The following is a 26,528-nucleotide window of genomic DNA, read 5'->3' as shown; positions in this document are numbered from 1 at the left end:
ACTGGGAAATCCACCTACAAATACAAACACATAGTATGCAAATGAACAAATATACACATATTAACTTACTTTGGAAGTACATGAAAGTTCAGAGGCAGAACAAATGGTTTAAATGGAAATCCCTTTCAACCTTCAAATGAAAAGATTCAATCCAGAGCATTCACACTGTCCTACTAGGTGACAGTGAACGCACAGCAGCACCCACGGCTTCCAAAGTTAAATCTTTCAAACAGTTAGAACCCAGTTATTGGCTGTTAGCACATATCCCCAGTACCCACACCAGTGCTTAACCCTCCTAGCTCTAGCACTAACATAAGGACCATTAAACCCTGCAGAATGTTTCCTGGTGATTGTAACCACTAGCGACAGGTATACATCTCTCTTAGTCACCGTCAGGGTCCTTCCCCTGTCAGAGAGCAAACCCAATCTGCACGATTGATTTAGTGAGAGCAGCAGGGCAGAAACAGCTGACTGGATACTTTCTCTGAGACTTAGGGAGATTGGTGGAGATGGAGGAGCTCCATGGTCACACATTCACAGATCATCACCTCTCACCTTCAAGTTGCTGTGGCATGCATGTCTGGGAAAGCCAATCACGTGCTGTATCTACGAGTGGTACCATACCCTTGTCCGCCCACCCTCACCCCTATTCTCTGTCGTACCCCTGGCACCACCCCAGCCCCACCCCTATTCTCTATCGTACCCCCGGTACCACCCCAGCCCCACCCCTATTTTCTATCGTACCCCGGTACCACCTCAGCCCCACCCCTATTCTCTATCGTACCCCGGTACCACCTCAGCCCCACCCCTATTATCTATCGTACCCCGGTATCACCCCAGCCCCACCCCTATTCTCTATCGTACCCCGGTACCACCTCAGCCCCACCCCTATTCTCTATCGTACCCCCGGTACCACCTCATCCCCACCCCTATTCTCTATCATACCCCGGTACCACCTCAGCCCCACCCCTATTCTCTATCGTAACCCCGGTACCACCTCAGCCCCACCCCTATTCTCTATCGTACCCCCGGTACCACCTTTTCTGTCGTATCCCCGATACCACCCCAGCCCCACCCCTGTTCTCTATCGTACCTCCAGACCACCCCAGCCCCACCCCTGCTCTCTATCGTACCTCCAGACCACCCCAGCCCCACCCCTGCTCTCTATCATACCTCCAGACCACCCCAGCCCCATCCCTGCTCTCTATCGTACCTCCAGACCACCCCAGCCCCACCCCTGCTCTCTATCGCACTTCCAGACCACCCCAGCCCCACCCCTGCTCTCTATTGTACCTCCAGACCACCCCAGCCCCACCCCTGCTCTCTATCGTACCTCCAGACCATCACAGTCCCACCCCTGCTCTCTATCGTACCTCCAGACCACCCCAGCCCCACCCCTGCTCTCTATCGTACCTCCAGACCATCCCAGCCCCACCCCTGCTCTCTATCGTACCTCCAGACCACCCCAGCCCCACCCCTGCTCTCTATTGTACCTCCAGACTACCCCAGCCCCACCCCTGCTCTCTATCGTACCTCCAGACCACCCCAGCCCCACCCCTGTTCTCTATCGTACCCCGGTACCATCCCAGCCCTATAGGTACATTCCACCTCTACATCACAGAGTTATTTATAGATCTTCTGACAAGTCTGATATCTTCAGCTGCACTCACACACACCAGAGGAGATCAATAGATGATCTGCTTCATTCATTATTAATCAGGCTGGAGAGAGGCCTGCTCCCCTGGACCTGCAAGGGAAAGCAGTGCTAAAAGGCATTTTCAATGAGTCTCCAATCACCATAACCCAGGACCCCACCACTGACCTATGTGTCCCCATAACCCAAAACTAAACCTCTGATCATTACCAGGCATTATAACCCACCACTAAGACCTAGATTACCTTAAATTCTGAAATGACCCTCATAGTAACAACCTTCGTTCTCGGAAATTATACCATCAGAAAAACCCACAAGGCGACTTCTAAACATTACCATGTTGATAATCCTTGATGAATTCTGTGGAATGATCCTTATGATAACCCACTTCCTCATTATAACATCTATTTTACAGCATTTTGTAGCCAGGCGTCTCCTGAGGATTCCTGGCAAGATGTCAGCAGAGAGGAATTACCCTGATCATAACCGACTGCTAAACCCCTGAACTAATCATGCTGATAACCCCCAACTCAGCTACCATGGCTGCTACAGTATATCTAACTCACACAGCCTAGTTTCTGTAATTACCATACCTTTAATCCATGACTCAGCCTCAAGGTAACCCACTATCTATCTTTGCAGGATGGTAGAGGACTCCCCATGACGTGACCTTCAAACCTCCACTGATTTAGCCTTTGAGCCCACCTTAAGAACCAGTTGAGTAAATATGTGTGTGGAACCTGACAGGGAGGGTCACCCTTTTTAAGTGCAGAAGAGGGACATTTTCATTTAAAGATGAGTGCTTGGACTAAAGTATAAAATGGAATAAAAATCTCATCCTTCACTGGTGACTTATTGACTGACTCAGGCGGGTTCCTTCCCCTGCATCTCCAGCCAGAATGAATTCTAATGAAATCCTGCGAGAGAGGTAATATCCAGCGTCCGTGCAGAGAATCCTGAGGATGGGTAGAACCTCTTTATCATGCAAAGCAGTATCCCTACCTTCCCCTCCCCCCTCTCCTCCTCTACCTCCTTTCTCCCTCAGCCAGCCCTTGTGTCTGATTACATCTACTTACCTGCTCCAGGACGCTTAACTCCTAACACCAACTTATACTACACTGCTCTGCTCTGTTCTCCTGGAACAATAATCAAGCCAAGGACTCAGACCAGGGGCTAGCACACCAGGCAGCTACAAGCTACACCTAACAATGTTTACACAACCTTTCAGATCAATTGGTGTAACTGGTACCTCTTCTCCAGCCATGCAGTTGGGTCCATTCATACATGTTCGTAGTGTGGGAGTTCTGTCCCACTTTTAATTTGAGGCCTATTTTAACACTGAAAAAGCTGTTTCTAAATTAAGTTAAAACATCAATGTGACATTATTACATACAAAGATATACGATGACATTTAAAATTATAAATGTAATAAAACAACAAACTTTTCTATGGAGTTTTTATGAAATGCGCCCCATTAAAAGACCGGTAGCCGCCCGGTAGCCGCCCGGTAGCCTTCGCATGTGTAGCTTGTTGTTTATGTTTGCCAATCAAAGAGTCAAGACAGGCACTGTTATACTGTATGGGATGATACAAAGTTAGCTAGTCTTGGCTGTAGCCAAGTTGCCTTGGCTACTGCATCTCTCCCTCTGTCTGCTCCTCCCATCTCACACACACCGGCCCCTCCGCTGCTGCAGCAATAGAGCGCCAGCCTCTCTCTCTTGCACAGCAGTGCTCACGTTAAAACAGTACCTAAAAAAAACATATGTATTTTGAATATCTAGATATCCATCAAAAATGTATGATTCTGTTCGAATAGTGAAATTATTCAAATGCCCATTCCCTAGCTAAAAGTTGAGGTACTGTTTCCTTGGCGTAGTCCTCTGTATTGCCACCAGAGGTTGTAGTGACACATTAGGCAGTCCTGCCTGTGTCTGTTGATCACCCCCAGCAGTCCCTTGGTAGGGCCTTTTACCTTTCCCTGTCTCCTCCATGCTCTGTGACCCGGAAACCGATAATTGGTCAAGTGGTCGAGGAGAGTGTCAATTCGTTAGTAGGTGAACGGAAGAGTGTCCTCCTCGATAGCCATCTTTCATCGAGGATAGTCATGTGTATCCTACCTATGTCTTTCGCGGAAGAGTTTTTAAAACCAGCTTTTGTTTTGTCAGAGGAGAAAAGCATGCATACTTTTAAAAACAATATGCTACTTATAGTTTTAGCTCGAAAATGTTTTTACACAACTAATTAATTAGCTTTTATCACTTCATACATTTATTTTGGGCTACACCAAATGTAAACTTCAATTATCTGATTTCATACAAGCACATTTTCGTCCACATTCTCTCTCCTCGCCGGCTCTCCCCGATTACCTTTGACATTTTTCAAAAATAGGAAAGAGAGAGGACGGAGTAGAGAGGACACAGGAGTTGAGCAAATCCAATTAAGAAAAGGCCTAGGATATGCTGTGAAATCTGCCTATCTGCAGTAATCCCGCCATGTTTCCATGCTGCTGCATTAACGCTGCAGCAGCAACCCACCTTCAGATCGTAACTTTCACTGACTCTCCTAATGGGTCTTTCCTCTGGCTGTGTGTGTGTGTGTGTGTGTGTGTGTGTGTGTGTGTGTGTGTGTGTGTGTGAGAGAGAGAGAGTATGTGTGTGTGTTTCGAAGTATGCAGAGGCGGGGGACACCTGCACATGTTGTTGATGCCTTTAGAACCAGGTGCAGATGTTCTGTGACATGGCACATTACATAAGTCAATAAGGCATGGATGCACTTTTAACCCCTAGAGTCGTTTGATGCACCCTTATGTCACACAGTTAAGCCATTTTGAATATTGAATAGCTCCCCGGTCTACACAAGAGGATCTGGACAGGAAAATCGTCACAACAATGTCTGTAAAACCCAAAACCATTAGAGCTACAAACGAGTAAGTCACCACCATCAAAAGATGAGACTATCAGTTGTTTTGTTCCACGACACACACACGTTTCAGGGAGTCATCTGAAGGTAACGGGCTGTAAAAATGGCAGAACATGAATAGGAGGTAAAAAGCTCCACGAATAACGTGACCAAACACCTTCAGTTTTCTTATATCGTTCATATATAGGACAGGCACTTCAAAACCTTCCTTTTGGACTGTCTGTTTTGCCATGTACAAATGTGTTATTCAATGCGTATCTAAGGGCTATAGCAGTAAAGGCCAATTTTTTTTATATAAATGCTTTATATACCTACAGGGTCCTAAAATTCAAAATAAAATGGCTAAATTATACATTTTATGACCGTCTTAAAATAATTATATATGTTAGCTTAGTAGATATTGTGGTCTAAGGGCTTAACCACCACATGGCCCTTCTGTAGGGGTTTATGATGCCACAGCCTGGTATGATGTGTGTGCGACAACTGAGCAGAGTGGGTGGGGTCTAGGGGATGTGTAGTGATGTCTACTGGCTAATCTACTGTACAGCCGTCTCTGGGTTGGTTGACATGTGGAGAATCTGTTGATGTGATTCACGTGGGAGGGGAGTGGCAGCTGTGACCACGCATCGACCTCTCATCCCTTTATTCCTCCATTTGTCATCCCCTGCTCAATGTCCCGTTTATGGGAGAGAGAAAACGGAGGGAGATTGAGAGCGGGAGAAAGATAGAGAGATATTGTACTTGTGATGTTTCTGTTTCATAAAAAAGGGTGTACTTCTCTGCATGTGTGTTGGGTTTTTAAGTGTGTGTGTGTGTGTGTTGGGTTTTTAAGTGTGTGTGTGTGTGTGTGTGTGTGTGGTGTTTTTAAGTGTATGTGTGTGTTGGGGTTTTAAGTGTGTGTGTGTGTGTGTGTGTTGGGTTTTTAAGTGTGTGTGTGTGTGTGTGTGTGTTGGGTTTTTAAGTGTGTGTGTGTGTGTTGGTTTTTAAGTGTGTGTGTGTGTGTGTTGGGTTTTTAAGTGTGTGTGTGTGTGTGTGTGTTGGGTTTTTAAGTGTGTGTGTGTGTGTGTGTTGGGTTTTTAAGTGTGTGTGTGTGTGTGTGTGTGTGGGTTTTTAAGTGTGTGTGTGTGTGTGTTGGGTTTTTAAGTGTGTGTGTGTGTGTTGGGTTTTTAAGTGTGTGGGTGTGTGTGTTAGGTTTTTAAGTGTGTGTGTGTGTGTGTGTGTGTTGGGTTTTTAAGCGTGTGTGTGTGTGTGTGTGTTGGGTTTTTAAGTGTGTGTGTGTGTGTTGGGTTTTAAGTGTTTGTGTGTGTGTGTGTTGGGTTTTTAAGTGTTTGTGTGTGTGTGTGTGTGGGTTTTTAAGTGTTTGTGTGTGTGTGTGTGTGTGTGTGTGTGTGTGTGTGTGTGTGTGTGTGTGTGTGTGTGTGTGTGTGTGTGTGTGTGTGTGTGTGTGTGTTGTGAACAAAGAGCATTGCTGACAAATGTATCAGGGCTGTGGAATTTACCTAAGACTATCACAAAGACTAGAACAATGGCTGTCACTGGTGCTGCAGGCAAGTCTACATCTCTTACTTAGTACTTACTATCTTAGCAGAGAGCCTTGGTGCTGGACTAATGATAAATGAATAGAAAGAAGGAACCCTGCCTGCAGACAGTATTACTTCTAGCTAAGTGCACTTAATTGCCTGGATGGCAACATGTCTCCCTCTGTACCATTCCATTCCATTTCTCTCTACCTCATCCCTTCTTTCTCTATCCCTGCAGTTTTGCCCGATTACTCTTCTCTTCTCTCTCCTATTCTTTCTCCCCCATTGTGATGGAGATGATGCTATCTGGCTGGCTGTGTTGTCCTGCATCTCAATGCAGCCCTCACAGGTGACGAATGGACTACACAGCCATTTATCAGGAAAGGTCTCTCTCTCGCTCTCTCTCCGCCTTTCCTTCTCTCTCTCTCTCTCCACCTTTCCTTCTCCCTCCCTCTATCTCTCTATCACGCACACACACACAAACAAACGTCCAAATGCCCAAACACGAACACCACATAACACAGTGATTTATATTTACAAACACAATAACAATTACTCATACAAGCACAAACCATACACAAACACTATTAACCAACACACACAACAACCACTACACAAATACACAAAAGCACTGAGTGTATAAAACATTAAGAACACATTTATTTAAAAAAAACTTTTTTTTATTGAATATCCAAAACATACAAAATACTTGCAGTGAAGCCGCTCAACAAATACATCACACCAGTCATCTAACAGAGTCCCATTCAGAGCAACACACAGAAGCATCCAGGGTCAACGCCCTGCTCAGGGGCACATTGAAAGATCTCCCACAGGGTTCCCCCCAAAAAACGGGAACGCGAACCCTCCAAGATCCCCCCCACAGTTCCTCATAGCTGTCCTTCAGCCATTCGAGACCCATCCCACAGTCACCCCCCACCAATATTATTATTTTTAAAGAAAAGAAAAGAATAAAAAAGATAATTAATTCCATTCCCCACACCCAATAACCCCCCCCAATGCACCAACAACCAAGAAAATGAACTCATGAGAAAAAAAGAAAAAGACAAAAGAAAACAGAAAACAACAATGCAAAAAAACCAAAGACATCAAGGACAACTAAAATCATAAGAGCAAGGCCAACTGTATATATTTGAGTGCATGTCTGGCACTAATTACATATGTGTGTGTCCGTGTATGTGTGTATTTGAATGAAAGTGTATGTATATGCATGTAAAAACACTGCCCCTCAGTGTCATTCAAACTTGCTTTTTATTATGTTTTATTTGACTTTATTTTTTATACTTTATCTTTGACCATCATTCTATCTCCTGCACAGCAACTCCACTCCCACTTGTCTCCAATTCCACATCCCAACCCTCAGATTCCCTCAGCCCATCGCACCTATCTCTGTAGGCCACCCTCTTCGGATTTCTAAACAACATATATCTTTCAACTATGCTGTGATGTTTAACGTACAATTTCAATCTATTTAATCCAAAGAATCCATAGATTGCGATTTGAAGATAATTGACTGACCCAGTCTCTCCAGATCTCAGTACTATTGCTAGGGTCAATTTTCTATCAATGTTATGCATTTTTAGCCCTTCCTGAACCTGAGACAGGCTACCTGAGGGCAATACCAAAATAAATTGTCTATTGATTCTGTATCCTCACAACAAAATCTGCAGAGCTTCGATGATTTTATGCCCCTAATATTCAACATATTGTTGGTGGCAAGAATTCTACATAATCATTTTAGCTGAAAAGCACGAAGTCTTGAATCTTGCGTCATTTTATACATCAACTCATACACCCTGTACCATGGAATCGGTACATCAAAAATCTCTTACCAACAATTTTGCAATCTCTATGGCACAGTTGTCAACATACTGGTCCTCAAATGAAACTGGTATACTTTCCAATTTATGCTATTTTTATTCCTCCGTCAGTTTTGATCCTTTATACTGGGCAGACAGGCCTGTTCCCTACCTCCTCCAGCTGCCACCTGCTATAATCAATTGGTTGTACTCTTGGATTGAGCAGACCTTCCTGTACAATTTTGATAACTCCATAAAAGGCATATCCATTCCAATTTACAATATCATTTAAAAAATGATAAAATACCCTTTTCAAACATCTTTAAATACAGGTATTTTATCAACCAGCACATTTGAGTTCAGCCATAATATTTGTTCTATCTTTTCAGGGGGATGAAATAGAAATTGTTGCCACCTCTGCAATGCTTTTTTTTAAAAAGAGAGATACTTTGAAAAAAGTATCATTTTCAATTAATCGAAAATGAGACATGGCAATCTGCACAAAGGCAAAAGGGCCATTTTTAAACTATGGATGAGCTTTTCATAGTAATTTACTTGAGAACCATTTAGAGTTCAAGTCAAACATTTGAATAAATGAAGCTTTTAGAGAGAGGTTAGTGCTTTATTATTTAATCATCTCAACCCACCCAATTCATATTCATTACAATATATAGATAGGCACGCTTTATTTTGTCTGGTTTAGCTTCCCAGATAAAGATAAATATTTTTTGCTCATATGATTTGAAAAACGAATCATCAGGAGTAGGCAGTGAGTAAACTGAGATATGACTAAGGAGTTAATCAGGGTAATTTTTTCCATAAATAGACAGGTATTTACCTCTCCATGGTTGCAGGATCTTGTCTATTTTTACAAGTTTTCTATTGAAATTCATTGTGGAGAGCTTATTTATATATTTTGTGATATGAATACCAAGTCAGCCCATTTTATAGGTAAACAGCAGGGTAATGTAAAATTTGTATTTTTTAAAGATCCAATACGTAATATTGTAAACTTAATCATAATTAGGTTTTAGTCCAGAGAGTCCATAAAAGTTATCTAGATCTTCAATGAGACATTGCAGGGATCTAACTTGTGGACTTGAGTCATCGGCATACATGGACACCTTTGTTTTTAAGCCTTGGATTTCTAATCCTCTAATGTTATTATTGGATCTAATTTTAATAGCTAGCATTTCACTGAACATAACACATAGATGTGGTGACAGCGGACACCCTTGTTTAACTCCTCTTGAAAATTTAAAACTCCCAGAGAAGTAGCTGTTATTTACTATTATACACCTGGGGTTGCTATATATTACTTTTACCCATTTTATAAGAGAATCACCAAAATTGCCATTTATAAATAAAATCCAGTCTTACTTTATCAAATGCCTTTTCAAAATCCGTAAATGCCAGGCCTGGCTTCTTAGACGTTTCATGACGTTCTTGTCACGACCGTCGTAAGAAGCGGACCAAAGTGCAGCGTGGTGTAAATGCATCATTTAATAGATGAAAAAAACACGAAGTAAACTGTACAAAACCAATAAACAAATAACGACCGTGAAGCTATCATAAGCACTGTGCTGACACAAGCAACTAACATAGACAATCACCCACAAACAAACAGTGAAACCCAGGCTACCTAAGTATGATTCTCAATCAGAGACAACTAATGACACCTGCCTCTGATTGAGAACCATACTAGGCCAAAACATAGAAATCCCAAAATCATAGAAAAACAAACATAGACTGCCCACCCCAACTCACGCCCTGACCATACTAAATAATGACAAAACAACAGAAATAAAGGTCAGAACGTGACAGTTCTATTATTTCTAGAAGTTGTTGTATATTATCTCCAATGTATCATCCATGTAAAAAAACACCCTTTAGCGGGATAATTTTCGTCAACATCCGCTGAATTGCAGAGCGCCAAATTCAAATTAAATTACAAAAAATATTACATTTTCATAAAATCACAAGTGCAATATACCAAAACACAGCTTAGCTTGTCACCTGGAGTGTCAGATAAATTTAAAAAAAGCTTTACAGTGAAAGCAAACCAAACGTTTATGTTAGGACAGCTCTCTCAGCAGACAAAACATTACAAACAGCTAGCAGCAAAGTAGATTGGTCACGAAAGTCAGAAAAGCAATCAAATTAATCACTTATCTTTGATGATCTTTGGATGTTTGCACTCACGAGACTCCCAATTACACAATACATTTTTGTTTTGTTCCTTAAAGATTATTTTTATATCCAAAAACCTCCATTTGGTTGGCGTGTTTTGTTCAGTCATCCACAGGCTCGCGCAGGTCACGACGGGCAGACGAAGATTCCAAATAGTATCAGTAAAGTTCGTAGAAACATGTCAAAGTTTTTTATAATCAATCCTCAGGTTGTTTTTACAATAAATAATCGATAATATTTCAACCGGACGGTAGCTTTTTCAATAGGAGAGAGAGAGAAAAGGTCTGCTCCAAGCTGCTCGCGCATTCGAAAATCTAAGGACACCCAGCTATCCACTGACGCGATGTGATCATTCTCGCTCATTTTTCAGAATAAAAGCCTGAAACTAAAGACTGTTAGTCTAAAGACTGTTCACACCATGTGGAAGCCATGGGGAAAGGAATCTGGTTGATATCCCTTTAAATGGAGGGAAGGCATGCAATGGAACAGAGAGGTTTCAGAAAAACTGCACTTCCTGGTTGGATTTTCCTCAGGTTTTCACCTGCAATATCAGTTCTGTTATACTCAATATTTATACTGTTATATTGTTATACTCTATATTTTTGACAGTTTTGGAAACTTTACAGTGTTTTCTATCCTAATCTGCCAATTATATGCACATTCTAGCTTCTGGTCCTGAGAAATAGGCAGTTTCATTTGGGTACATTTTTCATCCAAACATCAAAATACTGCCCCCTAGTCTCAAGAGGTTAATAGCCTCAAAAATATATTCCTCTGTAATTTGGCCTTCGCACTGATCTTTCTGTACATTTCTTAAACTTTCTATTTAATCTATTATTTCAAAAGAATTCCTTACAGTAATCTTCATTCAGTGGGAGAGGATGAGACGGAAAATAGAACATCTATTTGAAATATTTAGCTTCCTCTTTTAAAATATAATTAGTAGAATCATAGATGACACCGTCTTCAGTAATGAGTTTCTGCAAATTCTTTTTGTAAGCGTTTCTGCGTTGGAGATTCAGGAAGGATTTTGTGCATTTTTCTGCATATTCCATCCTGTTTGCTTTATTTTACATTAGATTGTTCTTGAATAAGTTCCTCAAGTTCTTTTTGTTTTTCCACTAACTTATTTTCTATCTCTGTAGTATTGTTTTTATTGCCATCTACCTGTACTATAATGTATTTCCCTTGTTAGTCTTGTCTCTTCATCCAGACATTGCTTTTTTATTATTGAATTGAATGACCTTTAAAGGTATGTCAAACAATAAGTGGATTTGCTGTTCCTATATTATACTGGAAAAATTCAGTCATAAATTATTTTGTCTTAGTTAAAAATAAGTTGTCCTCCAGTAAACTTTGATAAAATTTCCAATATCCCCATCCATGTGGAAATTATATAAAAGTTATGTGAAGGCCAATTAGATGATGATCCGATTCCATTCTATTATTGAAACTTTTTCAACCTTCGACGCAAGAGAGAAAGAGACAAGAAAGTAGTCAAGATGACCAGCTTGATTAAGTCTCCTCCATGTATATCTCACTAGGTCGGGATTTTTTAGTCTCCAAATATTCACTATTTCTAATGTATATTTGTGATTCTAATAATATTTGTGATTTCCTTAAGGGCACGGTGATGATAGGTTTACCTCCACTGTATTCACATCCTATCATACCTTTGTCCGTACATTATACCTTGAAGCTATTTTATCGCCCCCAGAAACCTCCTTTTACTCTCTGTTCCAGATGTCCCAGACGACCAATTCTCATAGCTTAGCCGTACCCTTTTCCTTCGTTTCATGCATGATAACATTAGAAGCCACCTCCCTAAGTTTGTTTTATTCACTGCTTTAGCACACTCTGCCAACCCGGATGTCCTAGCCATGTCTGAATCCTGGCTTAGGAAGACCACCAAAAACTCTGAAATCTCCATCCCTAACTACAACATTTTCAGACAAGATAGAACCGCCAAAGGGGGCGGTGTTGCAATCTACTGCAGAGATAGCCTGCAGAGTTCTGTCCTACTATCCAGGACTGTACCCAAACAATTTGAACTTCTACTTTCAAAAATCTACCTCTCTAAATACAAGTCTCTCACCGTTGCCGCCTGCTATAGACCACCCTCTGCCCCCAGTTGTGCTCTGGACACCATATGTGAACTGATTGCCCCCCATCTATGTTCAGAGCTCATGCTGCTAGGTGACCTAAACTGGAACACGCTTAACACCCCAGCCATCCTACAATCTAAGCTTGATGCTCTCAATCTCACACAAATTATCAATTAACCTACCAGGTACCACCCCAAAGCCGTAAACATGGGCACCCTCATAGATATCATCCTGACCAACTTGCCCTCTAAATACACCTCTGCTGTTTCCAACCAAGATCTCAGCGATCACTGCCTCATTGCCTGCATCCGTAATGGGTCAGCAGTCAAGCGACCTCCACTCATCACTGTCAAACGCTCCCCGAAACACTTCAGCGAACAGGCCTTTCTAATCAACCTGGCCTGGGTGTCCTGGAAGGATATTGACCTCAGCCCGTCAATAGAGGATGCCTGTTTTTTTTTTTTAAATGCAATCCTCACCATCTTAAATAAGCATGCCCTATTCAAGAAATTTAGAACCAGGAACAGATATAGCCCTTGGTTCTCTCCAGACCTGACTGCCCTTAACTAACACAAAAACATCCTATGGTGTTCTGCATTAGCATCGAACAGCCCCCGTGATATGCAACTTTTCAGGGAAGATAGAAACCAATATACACAAGCAGTTAGAAAAGCCAAGGCTAGCTTTTTCAAGCAGAAATTTGCTTCCTGCAACACAAACTCAAAAAAGTTCTGGGACACCGTAAAGTCCATGGAGAATAAGAACACCACCTCCCAGCTGCCCACTGCACTGAGGATAGGAAACTCTTGCCACCACCAATAACTCAACTATAATTGAGAATTTCAATAACCGTTTTTCTACAGCTGGCCATGCTTTCCACCTGGCTACCCCTACCCCGGTCAACAGCACTGAAAAAAAATCCAGAAAATCACATTGTAGGATTTTTAATGAATTTATTTGCAAATTATGGTGGAAAATAAGTATTCTGTGGACAACTACAAATACCTAGGTGTCTGGTTAGACTGTAAACTCTCCTTCCAGACTCACATCAAACATCTTCAATCCAAAGTTAAATCTAGAATTGGCTTCCTATTTCGCAACAAAGCATCCTTCACTCATGCTGCCAAACATACCCTCATAAAACTGACCATGCTACCAATCCTCGACTTCGGCGATGCCATTTACAAAATATCCTCCAATACCCTTCTCAATAAATTGATGCAGTCTATCACAGTGCCATCCGTTTTGTCACCAAAGCACCACATACTACACACCACTTCATACTCGTCGCCAAACCCACTGGCTCCAGATCATCTACAAGACCCTGCTGGGTAAAGTCCCCCCTATCTCAGCTCGCTGTTCATGCAGCACCCACCTGTAGCAGGCACTCCAGCAGGTATATCTCTCTGGTCACCCCCAAAACCAATTCTTCCTTTGGCCGCCTCTCCTTCCATTTCTCTCCTGCCAATGACTGGAACGAACTACAAAAATCTCTGAAACTGGAAACACTTATCTCCCTCTCTAGCTTTAAGCACCAGTTGTCAGAGCAGCTCACAGATTACTGCACCTGTACATAGCCCACCTATAATTTTGCCCAAACAACTACCCTTTCCCCTACTCTATTTCTTTATTTTGCTCCTTTGCACCCCATTATTTCTATTTCTACTTCGCACATTCTTCCACTGCAAATCTACCATTCCAGTGTTTTACTTGCTATATTTTATTTACTTTACCACCATGGCCTTTTTTTGCCTTTACCTCTCTTATCTCACCTCATTTGTTCAAATCGTATATAGACTTATTTTCTAGTGTATTATTGAATGTATGTTTGTTTTACTCCATGTGTAACTCTGTGTTGTTGTATGTGTCGAACTACTTTGCTTTATCTTGGCCAGGTCGCAATTGTAAATGAGAACTTGTTCTAAACTGGCTTAAATAAAGGTGAAAAAAATGTATTTAAAAAAAACAATTGCCTATCAGAAGCTTCTAAAGCCATGACATCCTTTTCTGGAATTTTCCATGCTGTTAAAAGGCACAGTCAACTTAGTGTATGTAAACTTCTGACCCACTGGAATTGTGATACAGTGAATTATAAGTGAAATAATCTTGAGTAAAAATTACTTGTGTCATGCACAAAGTAGATGTCCTAACCGACTTGCCAAAACTATAGTTTGGTAACAAGAAATTTGTGGAGTGGTTGAAAAGTGAGTTTTAATGACTCCAACCTAAGTGTATGTAAACTTCCGACTTCAACTGCATGTTATATTCCTTTAGCCACGTAAAGACTGATCTTTTTTTATAATCTGCACAATTATAACTGGCTATACTTATTTCACCCCTTACCATAACTAGATACTATTATCAGTCTAAATTGACCATAATTAGTGCTTGTAAAGTTATCAGCCATCAGAGGTATTATTATCTGCCATCAGAGGTATTATTATGGTCAAAACTAGAGCTTTCAAACATCTGATATTTAGGATTGAAGAAATAGGTTCTAGCAATATTGTTTTATTCCCCTGCCTGGTTGCCTGTGAGCCAATGCCACAGATGTTTGAACATTGAGACAAGATATTTTGTGTGTTGTAAATCTGAGTAAGTTCATGTGTATGATATTGGATGTGATTTAGTGAGACTGTGTACGTTGTCTGTATAAGAGTAAGACTGTAATGTGTGACGTCCAAATAAATAATAACCCCGCCAATTTGCATGGTTAAGTGTCTATGTGTGCAACATGTAGTGTGTATAGCCTTAATGTTCATGATGATAATTGTAATCCATATCATATCACAATCATAGTTGATTCATAATTACTTTTAACATAATTAAAAAACACATCTGTAACGGTTCTCTTGTGGTGAAGGAGAGTCGGACCAAAATGCAGAGTGTAGATTGCGATCCATGTTTAATCAAACAAACGTAACACGAATACACACAAAACACTACAAAACAATAAACGTAACGAAAACCGAAACAACCTATACTTGTGTCAACTAACACAGCGACAGGAACAAAGACACTAAGGACAATCACCCACGACAAACTCAAAGAATATGGCTGCCTAAATATGGTTCCCAATCAGAGACAACGATAAACACCTGCCTCTGATTGAGAACCACTCCAGACAGCCAAAGACTTTGCTAGATAACCCCACTAGCTACAATCCCAATACATACACACCAAAACCCCAAGACAAAACACACCACAATACAAAAACCCCATGCCACACCCTGGCCTGACCCAATACATGAAGAAAAACACAAAATACTTAGACCAGGGCGTGACAGGGGGGGGTTCTAAGGTGCGGACTCCCGAACGCACCTCAAAACAATAGGGAGGGTCGGGGTGGGCGTCTGTCCATGGTGGCGGCTCCGGCGCGGGACGTGGAACCCACTTAGTCAATGTCTTAGTCCCCTCTCCTCGCGTCCCTGGATAGTCCACCCTCGCCGCCGACCATGGCCTAGTAGTCCTCACCCAGAAACCCACTGGACTGAGAAGCAGATCGGGACTGAAGGACAGCTTGGGACTGAGGCAGCTCTTGACTGAGGGGAAGCTCGGGAGTGAGAGAAAGCTTGGGAGTGAGAGAAAGCTCGGGAGTGAGAGAAAGCTCGGGAGTGAGAGGAAGCTCAGGCAGGTAGGTAGATCTACCAGATCCTGGCTGGCTGGTGGTTTCAGCAGATCCTGGCTGACTGGCAGATCCTGGCCGACTGGCAGATCCTGGCTGACTGGCGGATCTGGCGGATCCTGGCCGACTGGCAGATCCTGGCCGACTGGCAGTTCTGGCAGATCCCGGCTGACTGGCGGATCTGGAAGAGTCTGGCTGACTGGCAGATCTGGAAGAATCTGGCTGACTGGCAGATCTGGAAGAGTCTGGCTGACTGGCAGATCTGGAAGAGTCTGGCTGACTGGCAGATCTGGAAGAGTCTGGCTGACTGGCAGATCTGGAAGAGTCTGGCTGACTGGCAGATCTGGAAGAGTCTGGCTGACTGGCAGATCTGGAAGAGTCTGGCTGACGGGCGGATCTGGAAGAGTCTGGCTGGGGCGGATCTGGAAGAGTCTGGCTGACTGGCAGATCTGGAAGAGTCTGGCTGACTGGCAGATCTGGAAGAGTCTGGCTGACTGGCAGATCTGGAAGAGTCTGGCTGACTGGCGGATCTGGAAGAGTCTGGCTGATTGGCGGATCTGGAAGAGTCTGGCTGATTGGCGGATCTGGAAGAGTCTGGCGGATCTGGAAGAGTCTGGCTGACTGGCGGATCTGGAAGAGTCTGGCTGACTGGCAGATCTGGAAGAGTCTGGCTGACTGGCAGATCTGGAAGAGTCTGGCTGACTGGCAGATCTGGAAGAGTCTGGCTGACTGGCAGATCTGGAAGAGTCTGGCTGACTGGCAGATCTGGAAGAGTCTGGCTGACTGGCAGATCTGGAAGAGTCTGGCTGACTGGCAGATCTGGAAGAGTCTGGCTGACTGGCAGATCTGGAAGAGTCTGGCTGACTGGCAGATCTGGAAGAGTCTGGCTGACTGGCAGATCTGGAAGAGTCTGGCTGACGGGCGGATCTGGAAGAGTCTGGCTGATTGGCGGATCTGGAAGAGTCTGGCGGATCTGGAAGAGTCTGGCTGACTGGCGGATCTGGAAGAGTCTGGCTGACTGGCGGATCTGGAAGAGTCTGGCTGACTGGCGGATCTGGAAGAGTCTGGCTGACTGGCAGATCTGGAAGAGTCTGGCTGACTGGCAGATCTGGAAGAGTCTGGCTGACTGGCAGATCTGGAAGAGTCTGGCTGACTGGCAGATCTGGAAGAGTCTGGCTGACTGGCAGATCTGGAAGAGTCTGGCTGACTGGCAGATCTGGAAGAGTCTGGCTGACTGGCAGATCTGGAAGAGTCTGGCTGACGGGCGGATCTGGAAGAGTCTGGCTGATTGGCGGATCTGGAAGAGTCTGGCGGATCTGGAAGAGTCTGGCTGACTGGCTCTGGCTGGCTGACTGGCTCTGGAAGAGTCTGGCTGACTGGCGGATCTGGAAGAGTCTGGCTGACTGGCGGATCTGGAAGAGTCTGGCTGACTGGCAGATCTGGAAGAGTCTGGCTGACTGGCAGATCTGGAAGAGTCTGGCTGACTGGCAGATCTGGAAGAGTCTGGCTGACTGGCAGATCTGGAAGAGTCTAGCTGACTGGCCGATCTGGAAGAGTCTGGCTGACTGGCCGATCTGGAAGAGTCTGGCTGACTGGCCGATCTGGAAGAGTCTGGCTGACTGGCAGATCTGGAAGAGTCTGGCTGACTGGCCGATCTGGAAGAGTCTGGCTGACTGGCAGATCTGGAAGAGTCTGGCTGACTGGCAGATCCTGGCAGACTGAAAGATCTGGCTGCTCCATGCTGACTGGCGGCTCTGGCTGCTCCATGCTGACAAGCGGCTCTGGCTGCTCCATGCTGACTGGCGGCTCTGGCTGCTCCATGTAGGCTGACAGCTCTGGCGGCTTCTTACAGACTGGCAGCTCTGGCGGCTCCTTGCAGACTGACAGCTCCTTGCAGACTGACAGCTCTGGCTGCTCCATGCAGACTGGCAGCTCTGGCTGCTCCATGCAGACTGACAGCTCTGGCTGCTTCATGCAGACTGACAGCTCTGGCTGCTTCATGCAGACTGACAGCTCTGGCTGCTTCATGCATACTGACAGCTCTGGCTGCTTCATGCATACTGACAGCTCTGGCTGCTTCATGCAGACTGGCAGCTCTGGCTGCTTCATGCAGACTGGCAGCTCTGGCTGCGCTGAACAGGCGGGAGACTCCGGCAGCGCTGTAGAGGAGGAAGGCTCTGGCTGCGCTGAACAGGCGGGAGACTCCTGCAGCGCTGTGTCGGAGGAAGGCTCTGGCTGCGCTGAACAGGCAGGAAACTCCGGCAGCGCTGGAGATGAGGAAAGCTCTAACAGTGCTAGATAGGCGGGAGACTCCGGCAGCGCAGGAGAGGAGAAAGGCTCCGACAGCGCTGGAGAGGCGAGGCGCACTGTAGGCCTGATGCGTCGTGCTGGCACTGGTGGAACTGGATAGAGAACACACACAGGAAGCCTGGTGCGGGGAGCTGCCACCGGAGGGCTGGGGTGTGGAGGTGGTACTGGATAGACCGGACCGTGCAGGCGCACTGGAGCTCTTGAGCACCAAGCCTGCCCAACCTTAACTGGCTCGATGCCCACTCTAGCCCGGCCAATACGAAGAGCTGGTATGAACCGCACCGGGCTATGCACCCGCACTGGAAACACCGTGCGCTCCATAGCATAACACGGTGCCTGCCCGGTCTCTCTAGCCCCCCGGTAAGCACAGGGAGTTTGCGCAGGTCTCCTACCTGGCATAGCCATACTCCCTGTGAGCCCCCCCCCAAGAAATTTTTGGGGCCGACTCTCAGGCTTCCATCCGCGTCGCCGTGCTGCCTCCTCATACCAGCGCCTCTCCGCTTTCGCCGCCTCTAGTTCTTCCTTGGGGCGGCGATATTCTCCAGGCTGAGCCCAGGGTCCTTTACCATCCAGTTCCTCCTCCCATGTCCATTTCTCCAGGTGGTGCAACCTCTCCCACTGCAGCTGCTGCTGCTCCTGCTGCTGCTGTTGCCTGTTACCACGCCACTTGGTCCGGGTGTGGTGGGTGATTCTGTAACGGCTCTCTTCTATCTCCTCCTCTGACGAAGAGGTAGAACAAGGATCGGACCAAAATGCAGCGTGATGATGATTCATGATATATTTTAATGAAGGAAAACCTATACATACAGAAACTACAAAACTAACGAAATGAAATAATGAAAACCGAAACAGCCCTATCTGGTGCAAACACAAAGACAGGAACAATCACCCACAAACACACAGTGAAACACAGGCTACCTAAATATGGTTCCCAATCAGAGACAACGAGAATCACCTGACTCAGGCAGCCATAGACTATGCTAGACACCCCTACTCAGCCACAATCCCAATACCTACTAAAACCCCCAATACCACAACACAACACAAAATAACCCCATGTCACACCCTGGCCTGACCAAATAATTATATAAACACAAAATACTAAGACCAGGGCGTGACAAGTATACTACAGTACACTACAGTAAATACTACAGTTTTTTAGTCTGCAAAAACAGTACAGTGAATACAACAGTAAAGTCTGCAAAAACACTACAGTGAATACTATAGTATTTGTACCATCGTGTACTATAGTATCATAGGCATTATAATTCAAGGTGTGCACAAGCAATTTACTGTATACTACGCACACATCAACACAACCATTAAAATGGCAATCATCAGTTAATTTCAGAGGCCTGATTGACATGTATGGAAACTGCATCTGTAAAATCTAGAATCTCTCAATTGAGTCACCTCCCACCCACCATCTCTCTGTCTCTCTGTCTCTCTGTCTGTCTGTGTCTCACTCACTCACTCACGCACGCACGCACGCACGCACGCACGCACGCACGCACGCACGCACGCACGCACGCACGCACACGCACGCACGCACACACACACACACACACACACACACACACACACACACACACACACACACACACACACACACACACACACACACACACACACACACACACACACACACACACACACACACACACACCATCACTCACACATCTCCCCCATCCCATGGCCCAGGAGGGTTTTCCAGAGCACACAGACAATAAAATGGGTCAGGACAGAGCTGAGTACTATTTTTTACAAAAAATAAGCAATTTTCCTGGAGTCTCCTACAGATATAGGGATGCTGAGGCTGAGGCTCATAGCTGAGACAACAGAGCAGTGTCATGGAGGTCCTTGTCATTAGCTCCTTACTGTTCTCCTGGGCTCTATGTGCACTTCACTAGCCTGACAAGGCTGGCTGATTACGCTTTTACTGCAATGAACAGCTGACTTGAATAGAAGAGGACAACAAATCAAAGTCAGAGAGAGGATGGAGGGAGAGAAAGAGAGGGAGAGGGAAAGAGAGGATGGGGAGAGGGAGAGAGAGACGATTAGGGAGAGATAGGGTGAGAGAGAGAGAGAGAGAGAGAGAGAGAGAGAGAGAGAGAGAGAGAAAGGGACGGGGAGAATGGGAGGAACAACCGTAGAGAGAGGGACAGCAGGAGAGAGGTGAGAGAAAGAGATAGAGAGAGAGGAAGAGCCCTGCAGAGGTTTTCCCCCGATAGCAGTGTCCTCTGTGTCTCTTGCTGTCACTCACCTCAGCCTCTGTGACAGTGATGAGCTTGTTTGTCACCGGTCAGAACATTTGTCTGCACTGTCATGCACTCTCCTGAGGTGCCATCCCCCCCTCTATCTCCAGCTGTTACAACACACACACGGACAGAGACAGACTGACGGAGACAGACGGACGGAGACGGACGGACGGAGACAGACAGAGACAGACACAGACATGATTGCATGCATGTGCAGGCACCTGTGCACACACACACACAATCACTCAACAGAATACATTACATATTCATCCTCACTCACACATACCAGCTTACCAGTGTGTGACTGTAACAAACGCCACCCATATAAGGTTACACATCATCAGCATAACATCACACACTCATGAAAACGTTGCATGAAAACACTCCTCATATAAAAGACACCCAGTCAACTCAAGGTTAAATAGACATCTGTGTGTGTGTGTGTGTGTGTGTGTGTGTGTGTGTGTGTGTGTGTGTGTGTGTGTGTGTGTGTGTGTGTGTGTGTGTGTGTGTGTGTGTGTGTGTGTGTGTGTGTGTGTGTGTGTTAAGGGAAGACACTGACTGGATGTTTGCAGGGAAGTACAGCAACAATATCTCAATGTTTCCCTTCGAAATCGTCTCTGTTCAGACAAGAGACAAAAGCCTTCTCATTGCCGCATGCTAATCGCCAGCTCAGGGATATTCTCTCTATCTCTCACTTCCTCTCTCACACACTGTGGGGTAGCTGTTACACCCTTACACATCCAATGCTCCAACAACTAACAAATGATTGTTTTCCGTGACCCTCCACACTTTCATGTTTCTGCCCTATATGCACTGTATGCTGACAGATTTTATGTATGACGTATGGCAAGGTAAAAAAATAATACTTAGGTACATGCTCACACAAACAAACACGCAGCGAGAGAGTGAATGTTCCACCTACTCTGTGTGCTAATACTATTACTCTATGTCCATTTGTTAGGAATTTTATGAATAATGACTAAACAATATCTACATTTAAATAGAACTTTAACTAATTCAACTTTACCCTGTTTTATTATATCTGATTAATCATGTTAATTCATAAGGAAGGGATTGTGTAGCATGAAACAGGGGGTAATTAAACATAATAAATACCATTCCAGATGCGTTGGAATGGATTGTGGGTTTTTAAGTAAGCAAAGAGGGTCGTTAACCTATGGTTGAACTGACTCAATTTAGCTCTGGGATGTTTATATAAGGCAGCGAGTGTCTCCCTAGGTTTTCCATTATCTGGAACTGTCTGCTGAATAGTGATAGATGAAGGTGAGATTTCAGAAGTTAATCTTGATATGGTTTGTGTCTGGAGTGAGTGAGCTAGGGGGTTGGAATAAACTTTTGAGCCTGTTTTGACTTGGTCGATAGGAGGAAGGATATTTTATAACCTATGACGTCAAATTTTGTATATAAACTGTTTGTGGTTCCATGGTAGCGCGCTCCGAGAATAAATACTATTATCTCATTTTGATAAGACTGATCTCTGTCTATTTTATGCAAATACTAGACTGAGTGAATTTAATTAATGAACACATATGGGAATTATGAAATTCCTATGACACCATTACAGGGAAAGATACCAAGTCAGTTGTACAACTGAATGCCTTCAAATGAAATGTGTCTTCCACATTTAACCCAACCCGTCTGAATCAGAGAGGTGCAGGTGGCTGCCATAATTGACATCCACATCTTCAGTGCCCGGAGAACAGTGGGATAACTGCCTTGCTCAGGGGCAGAATGACAGATTTTTACCTCAGCTCTGGGATTCGATCCAGGAATATTTCAGTTACTGGCCCAATGCTCTAACCACAAGGCTACCTGCTGCCCCTTAAAGTAGCACCAAGCACAGTGTTGGTCCTGTAATGGACTACTTTCTTATTATTATTCAGATGTTTTTATGTTATCTAGACACTCAAGGCACAGGATTCTTCCATCCTTAAATACACACAGAGCTTACAGTATAACATATTACCCAGGTACTCAGCTTGGTAAAGAGACAACACTGAACATTACATCTCCAGCGTGTATACAGACCCTGTACTATACACCACAGGATGTTGGGGAGGACGGGCTCCTGGTAATGATTGGAGCGGAATCAGTGGAATGGTATCAAGTACATCAAAAACATGGCTTCCATGTGTTTGATGCCATTCCATTTGTTCCGTTACAACCATTATTATGAACCGTTCTCCCCTCAGCAGCCTCCACTGCTATACACACTGTCCTCAACCGCATAAAATTGCACATCGCAGATTCAACACAAATGTACGCCTGCAGGCTACAGGGACATGAAGCACAAAAAACAACAGTATATCTAAGTGTCTTAACTGTGCCATGGAATCCAAGCCCATCTCACAGGATATGCAACTCCAGATTGAAGTCAATTTCAGCCCCATGGACAGCAACATAATTCTCCTGGAACAGAGTTCTGCACCACGGACAGCAATAACACAGACAATAATTGAGGAGATTTAGCAACAGCGGTCGACTCCTGATACGGCTGTTCCAGCCGTTACATTGTCATTATAACTGTCATTTAGAGAGTCAACTCAAAGCTTCACGGAGTGTCTCTATTACTGGCGCTGGCCCATTGCCACACAGTCATTTCCTGAACATAACTATAGGAGATGGATTGTCCAGTATTTCTTTTGGTTTATTTATTGTTGAGCATGTGGACTCACAGAGGTGTAAAGGTACCCGTCGCTGTTCATGCCCAGGTAGAGCCCTGTTTTCGCCCCCTGGATCGCCACGATCCTCAGACCCACAGGAATCAAGTTGAACTGTGCTGCAGAGGGACAGAAAGAGGGAGGGAGGAGATATAAACGTTAGAACATGAGACTAACATTCGACCGACCCAGAGAGAATCAAACAGAACTTCCCTGTCTTCTAGAGCAAGTAATATGTGTCACCTCTGGATAACCCGCTCTTGCTGCGGGTGATTCCCTGATCCACCTCTACAGAGACGACACCATTCTGTATACATCTGATCCTTCTTTGGACACTGTGTTTGCAAACCTCCAAACAAGCTTCAATGCCATACAACACTCGTTCCGTGGCCTCCAACTGCTCTTAAACGCTAGTAAAACTAAATGTATGCTCTTCAACCGATCGCTGCCCGCAACCGCCCGCCTGACTAGCATCTCTACTCTGGACGGTTCTGACTTAGAATATGTGGATAACTACAAATACCTAGGTGTCTGGCTAGACTGTAATATCTCCTTCCAGACTCATATTAAACATCTCCAATCCAAAATTAAATCTAGAATTGGCATCCTACAAATCGTCCTTCACTCACGAAGCCAAACATACCCTCGTAAAACTGACTATCCTACCGATCCTCGACTTCGGCGATGTCATTTACAAAATAGCCTCCGGCACTCTACTCAGCAAACTGAATGCAGTCTATCACAGTGCCATCCGTTTTGTCACCAAAGCCCCATATACCACCCACCACTACGACCTGTATGCTCTCGTCGGCTGGGCCTCGCTATATATTCGTTGCCAGACTCCAGGTCATCTATAAGTCTTTGCTAGGTAAAGCTCCGCCTTATCTCAGCTCACTGGTCACGAAAACAGCACCCACCCGTAGCACGCGCTCCAGCAGGTATATCTCACTGGTCATCCCCAAAGCCAACACCTTCTTCAGCCGCCTTTCCTTCCATTTCTCTGCTGTCAATGACTGGAATGAATTGCAAAAATTGCTGAAGTTGGAGACATATCTCCCTCACTAACTTTAAACATCAACTATCTGAGCAGCTAACCGATTGCTGCAGCTGTACACAGCCCATATGTAAATAGCCCATCAAACCAAATACCTACCTCATCCCCATATTTTTTTATTTACTTTTTTGCACACCAGTATTTCTACTTGCACAACATCATCTGCACATCTATCACTCCAGTGTTACTTTGCTAAATTGTAATTACTTCACTACCATGGCCTATTTATTGCTTTACTCCCTCATGCCATTTGCACACACTGTATTTTTTTAATTGTGTTATTGACTGTACATTTTTTTATTCCATCTGTAACTGTGTTGTTGTTTGTGTCGCACTACTTTGCTTTATCTTGGCCAGGTCGCAGTTGTTAGGGTGCAACACCTCACTAAAGACAGCTATGAGGAAAGACAAGGGAGACACAAAGGAAGAGAATGAAAGCACGTGGGAGAGATGGCGAGAGAAAACAAGAGAGAATCTCTCCAAGATGAAAGAGAGCATGAACAACAGAGAGGTTGAATGACAAACAGATGGCAGAAATAGACGGCAGGAAGGAGCAGAGACGGGAGGAAGGAAGGAAGAGAAAGGACAAGCCTATCTTCTATCTAGCCTGTCTCTTCTCACCATCTCTCTGAGGTGTGCTGGGTTTCAGGAGTGTTACTGAGCTCTTCTACAAAGAGACCAATGCAACCATCAGATCAGGAGAACAGAGAGGAGAGATTAGAAGACAGATAGGGTGGAAAAGATAGGGTGGAAAAGATAGGGTGGAAAAGAGAAGGTAGTAATGAGAGAGAAAAGGGAACAATTATTGCTTCCATATATTCTGAAATGTGCCCCCTAAATATCATTATCAAATTCACACTTATTCTGAAACCTATACCCATTGCAATAAGGAGCACAACGTCTTTGGCAACATGCGATGGTTGTTTGTTTATTTGCAGATCTTGCTGCATGTGAGGGGGCATCTGACTTCCCAATCTCTAAATATACTTGAATAAGAATTTTGTCAAATAAATACGTTAATATTGAAAGTCATTAAATAATTCAAATCCATATTAAAAGTCAATAAACAATGCAATCAAGTAATGAAAACTTGCAAAGTGAGCGGTCCTTGAGGATGTCTCAAGTGGTTATTTATTTACCTATTGCATAACCACTATATTCTTGTAGAATGGTGTCATAGTATATCAACAAAGTAGCCATATCTATACGTCTCTGTTGTTGGGATCTCTACCGCGCCATGCTACTGTCCACTCTCTTTCATACTCATCACTCTGTAGTGTCGTAGTCGCCATGGGCCAAAACCCTATAACAGCCTCCAGCCCAATCAAAGACTAGTCTATCTCCTCCACACGCTCCACTCCACTCGGCTTCTCACACAGACAGACAGCTGGGCTGGAGGAGAGCTGAGGACAGGCCCAGTCATCTCGAACACACGCGCACACACACATCCCTCTCTGTGCCCCTCCCTTCCCCCTCTTTCTGATCCATTCTCTCCCCTCCATCTCTCCTTCTCTATTTCTTTTTTGCTCTATTGCTCCATTTCACTCTCATTCTTTCTCTACTTCCCTCTGTCTTCTCTGCACATGACCTCACCGTATGTAGGATTTCATGGTTGAGTGATTTTTTTGCAACTTGTCATGTTAAGCTTGTCACTAACTGTTTCAGTGACTCAAATCGAGAGAATGTAACACTGAAGGTTTCAGGGTTTCAAATTGAGAGACAGTAACACTTAATGTTTCAGTGTTTCAAATTGAAAGTGTAATACTGAATGTTTCAGTGTTTCAAATTGAAAGTGTGATACTGAATGTTTCAGTGTTTCAAATTGAAAGTGTAATACTGAATGTTTCAGTGTTTCAAATTGAAAGTGTAATACTGAATGTTTCTAGGTGATATCTAGGTGAAAATCTAGGTGATAAGTTTGAATTTTGCAAAGTCATCAACGGAAGAGAATTTTGTGTTTTTTTCACACAACTTTTAACCTAAATTCAATGACATGGTGAATGTTCTTTGTTGATTTCACGTTGAATTGATGTTAGTTGACAACTCCATCAAAATTACATCAAATGACGTCTATGCTCAGTGGGAAGTTTCTTTTTGTGTTCTTTTACCATACCACATGTACCGTCAAATAAAATACATATTTAACAGATGTTATTGCGGATGTAGTAATATCTAACAATACACAACAATGAACACGACTCTAAAAGTAAAAGAATGGATTTAAGAAATATAGAAATTTTAGGATGTTATTAGGACGAGCAACGTCACAGTCCAGAGTATAATATATATAAATATTCTGGTCAAAAGTTTTAGAACACCTACTCATTCAAGGGTTTTTCTTCATTTTGAATTATTTATCTGTTATTTTACCAGGTAAGTTGACTGAGAACAC

General features: G+C 44.0%; 1 protein-coding gene across 1 annotated transcript in view; it reads right to left on the bottom strand.

Annotated features, from left to right (window-relative positions):
• The window catches only part of LOC112231403 (fibroblast growth factor 11-like), an 81,490-nt gene that overhangs the window by 3,737 nt on the left and 51,225 nt on the right, over positions 1-26,528 (bottom strand). Inside the window, exon 3 of the mRNA XM_042311363.1 lies at positions 23,098-23,201. Coding sequence (XP_042167297.1) covers positions 23,098-23,201 — 104 coding nt within the window. The remainder of the gene's footprint in view (positions 1-23,097; positions 23,202-26,528) is intronic.

This window comes from Oncorhynchus tshawytscha, linkage group LG33 (assembly GCF_018296145.1).
Source record: "Oncorhynchus tshawytscha isolate Ot180627B linkage group LG33, Otsh_v2.0, whole genome shotgun sequence".
NCBI classification, from domain to species: Eukaryota; Metazoa; Chordata; class Actinopteri; order Salmoniformes; family Salmonidae; genus Oncorhynchus; species Oncorhynchus tshawytscha.
Note: the sequence above shows the minus strand (reverse complement) of the source record. Positions and strands in the feature narration are given on the sequence as shown.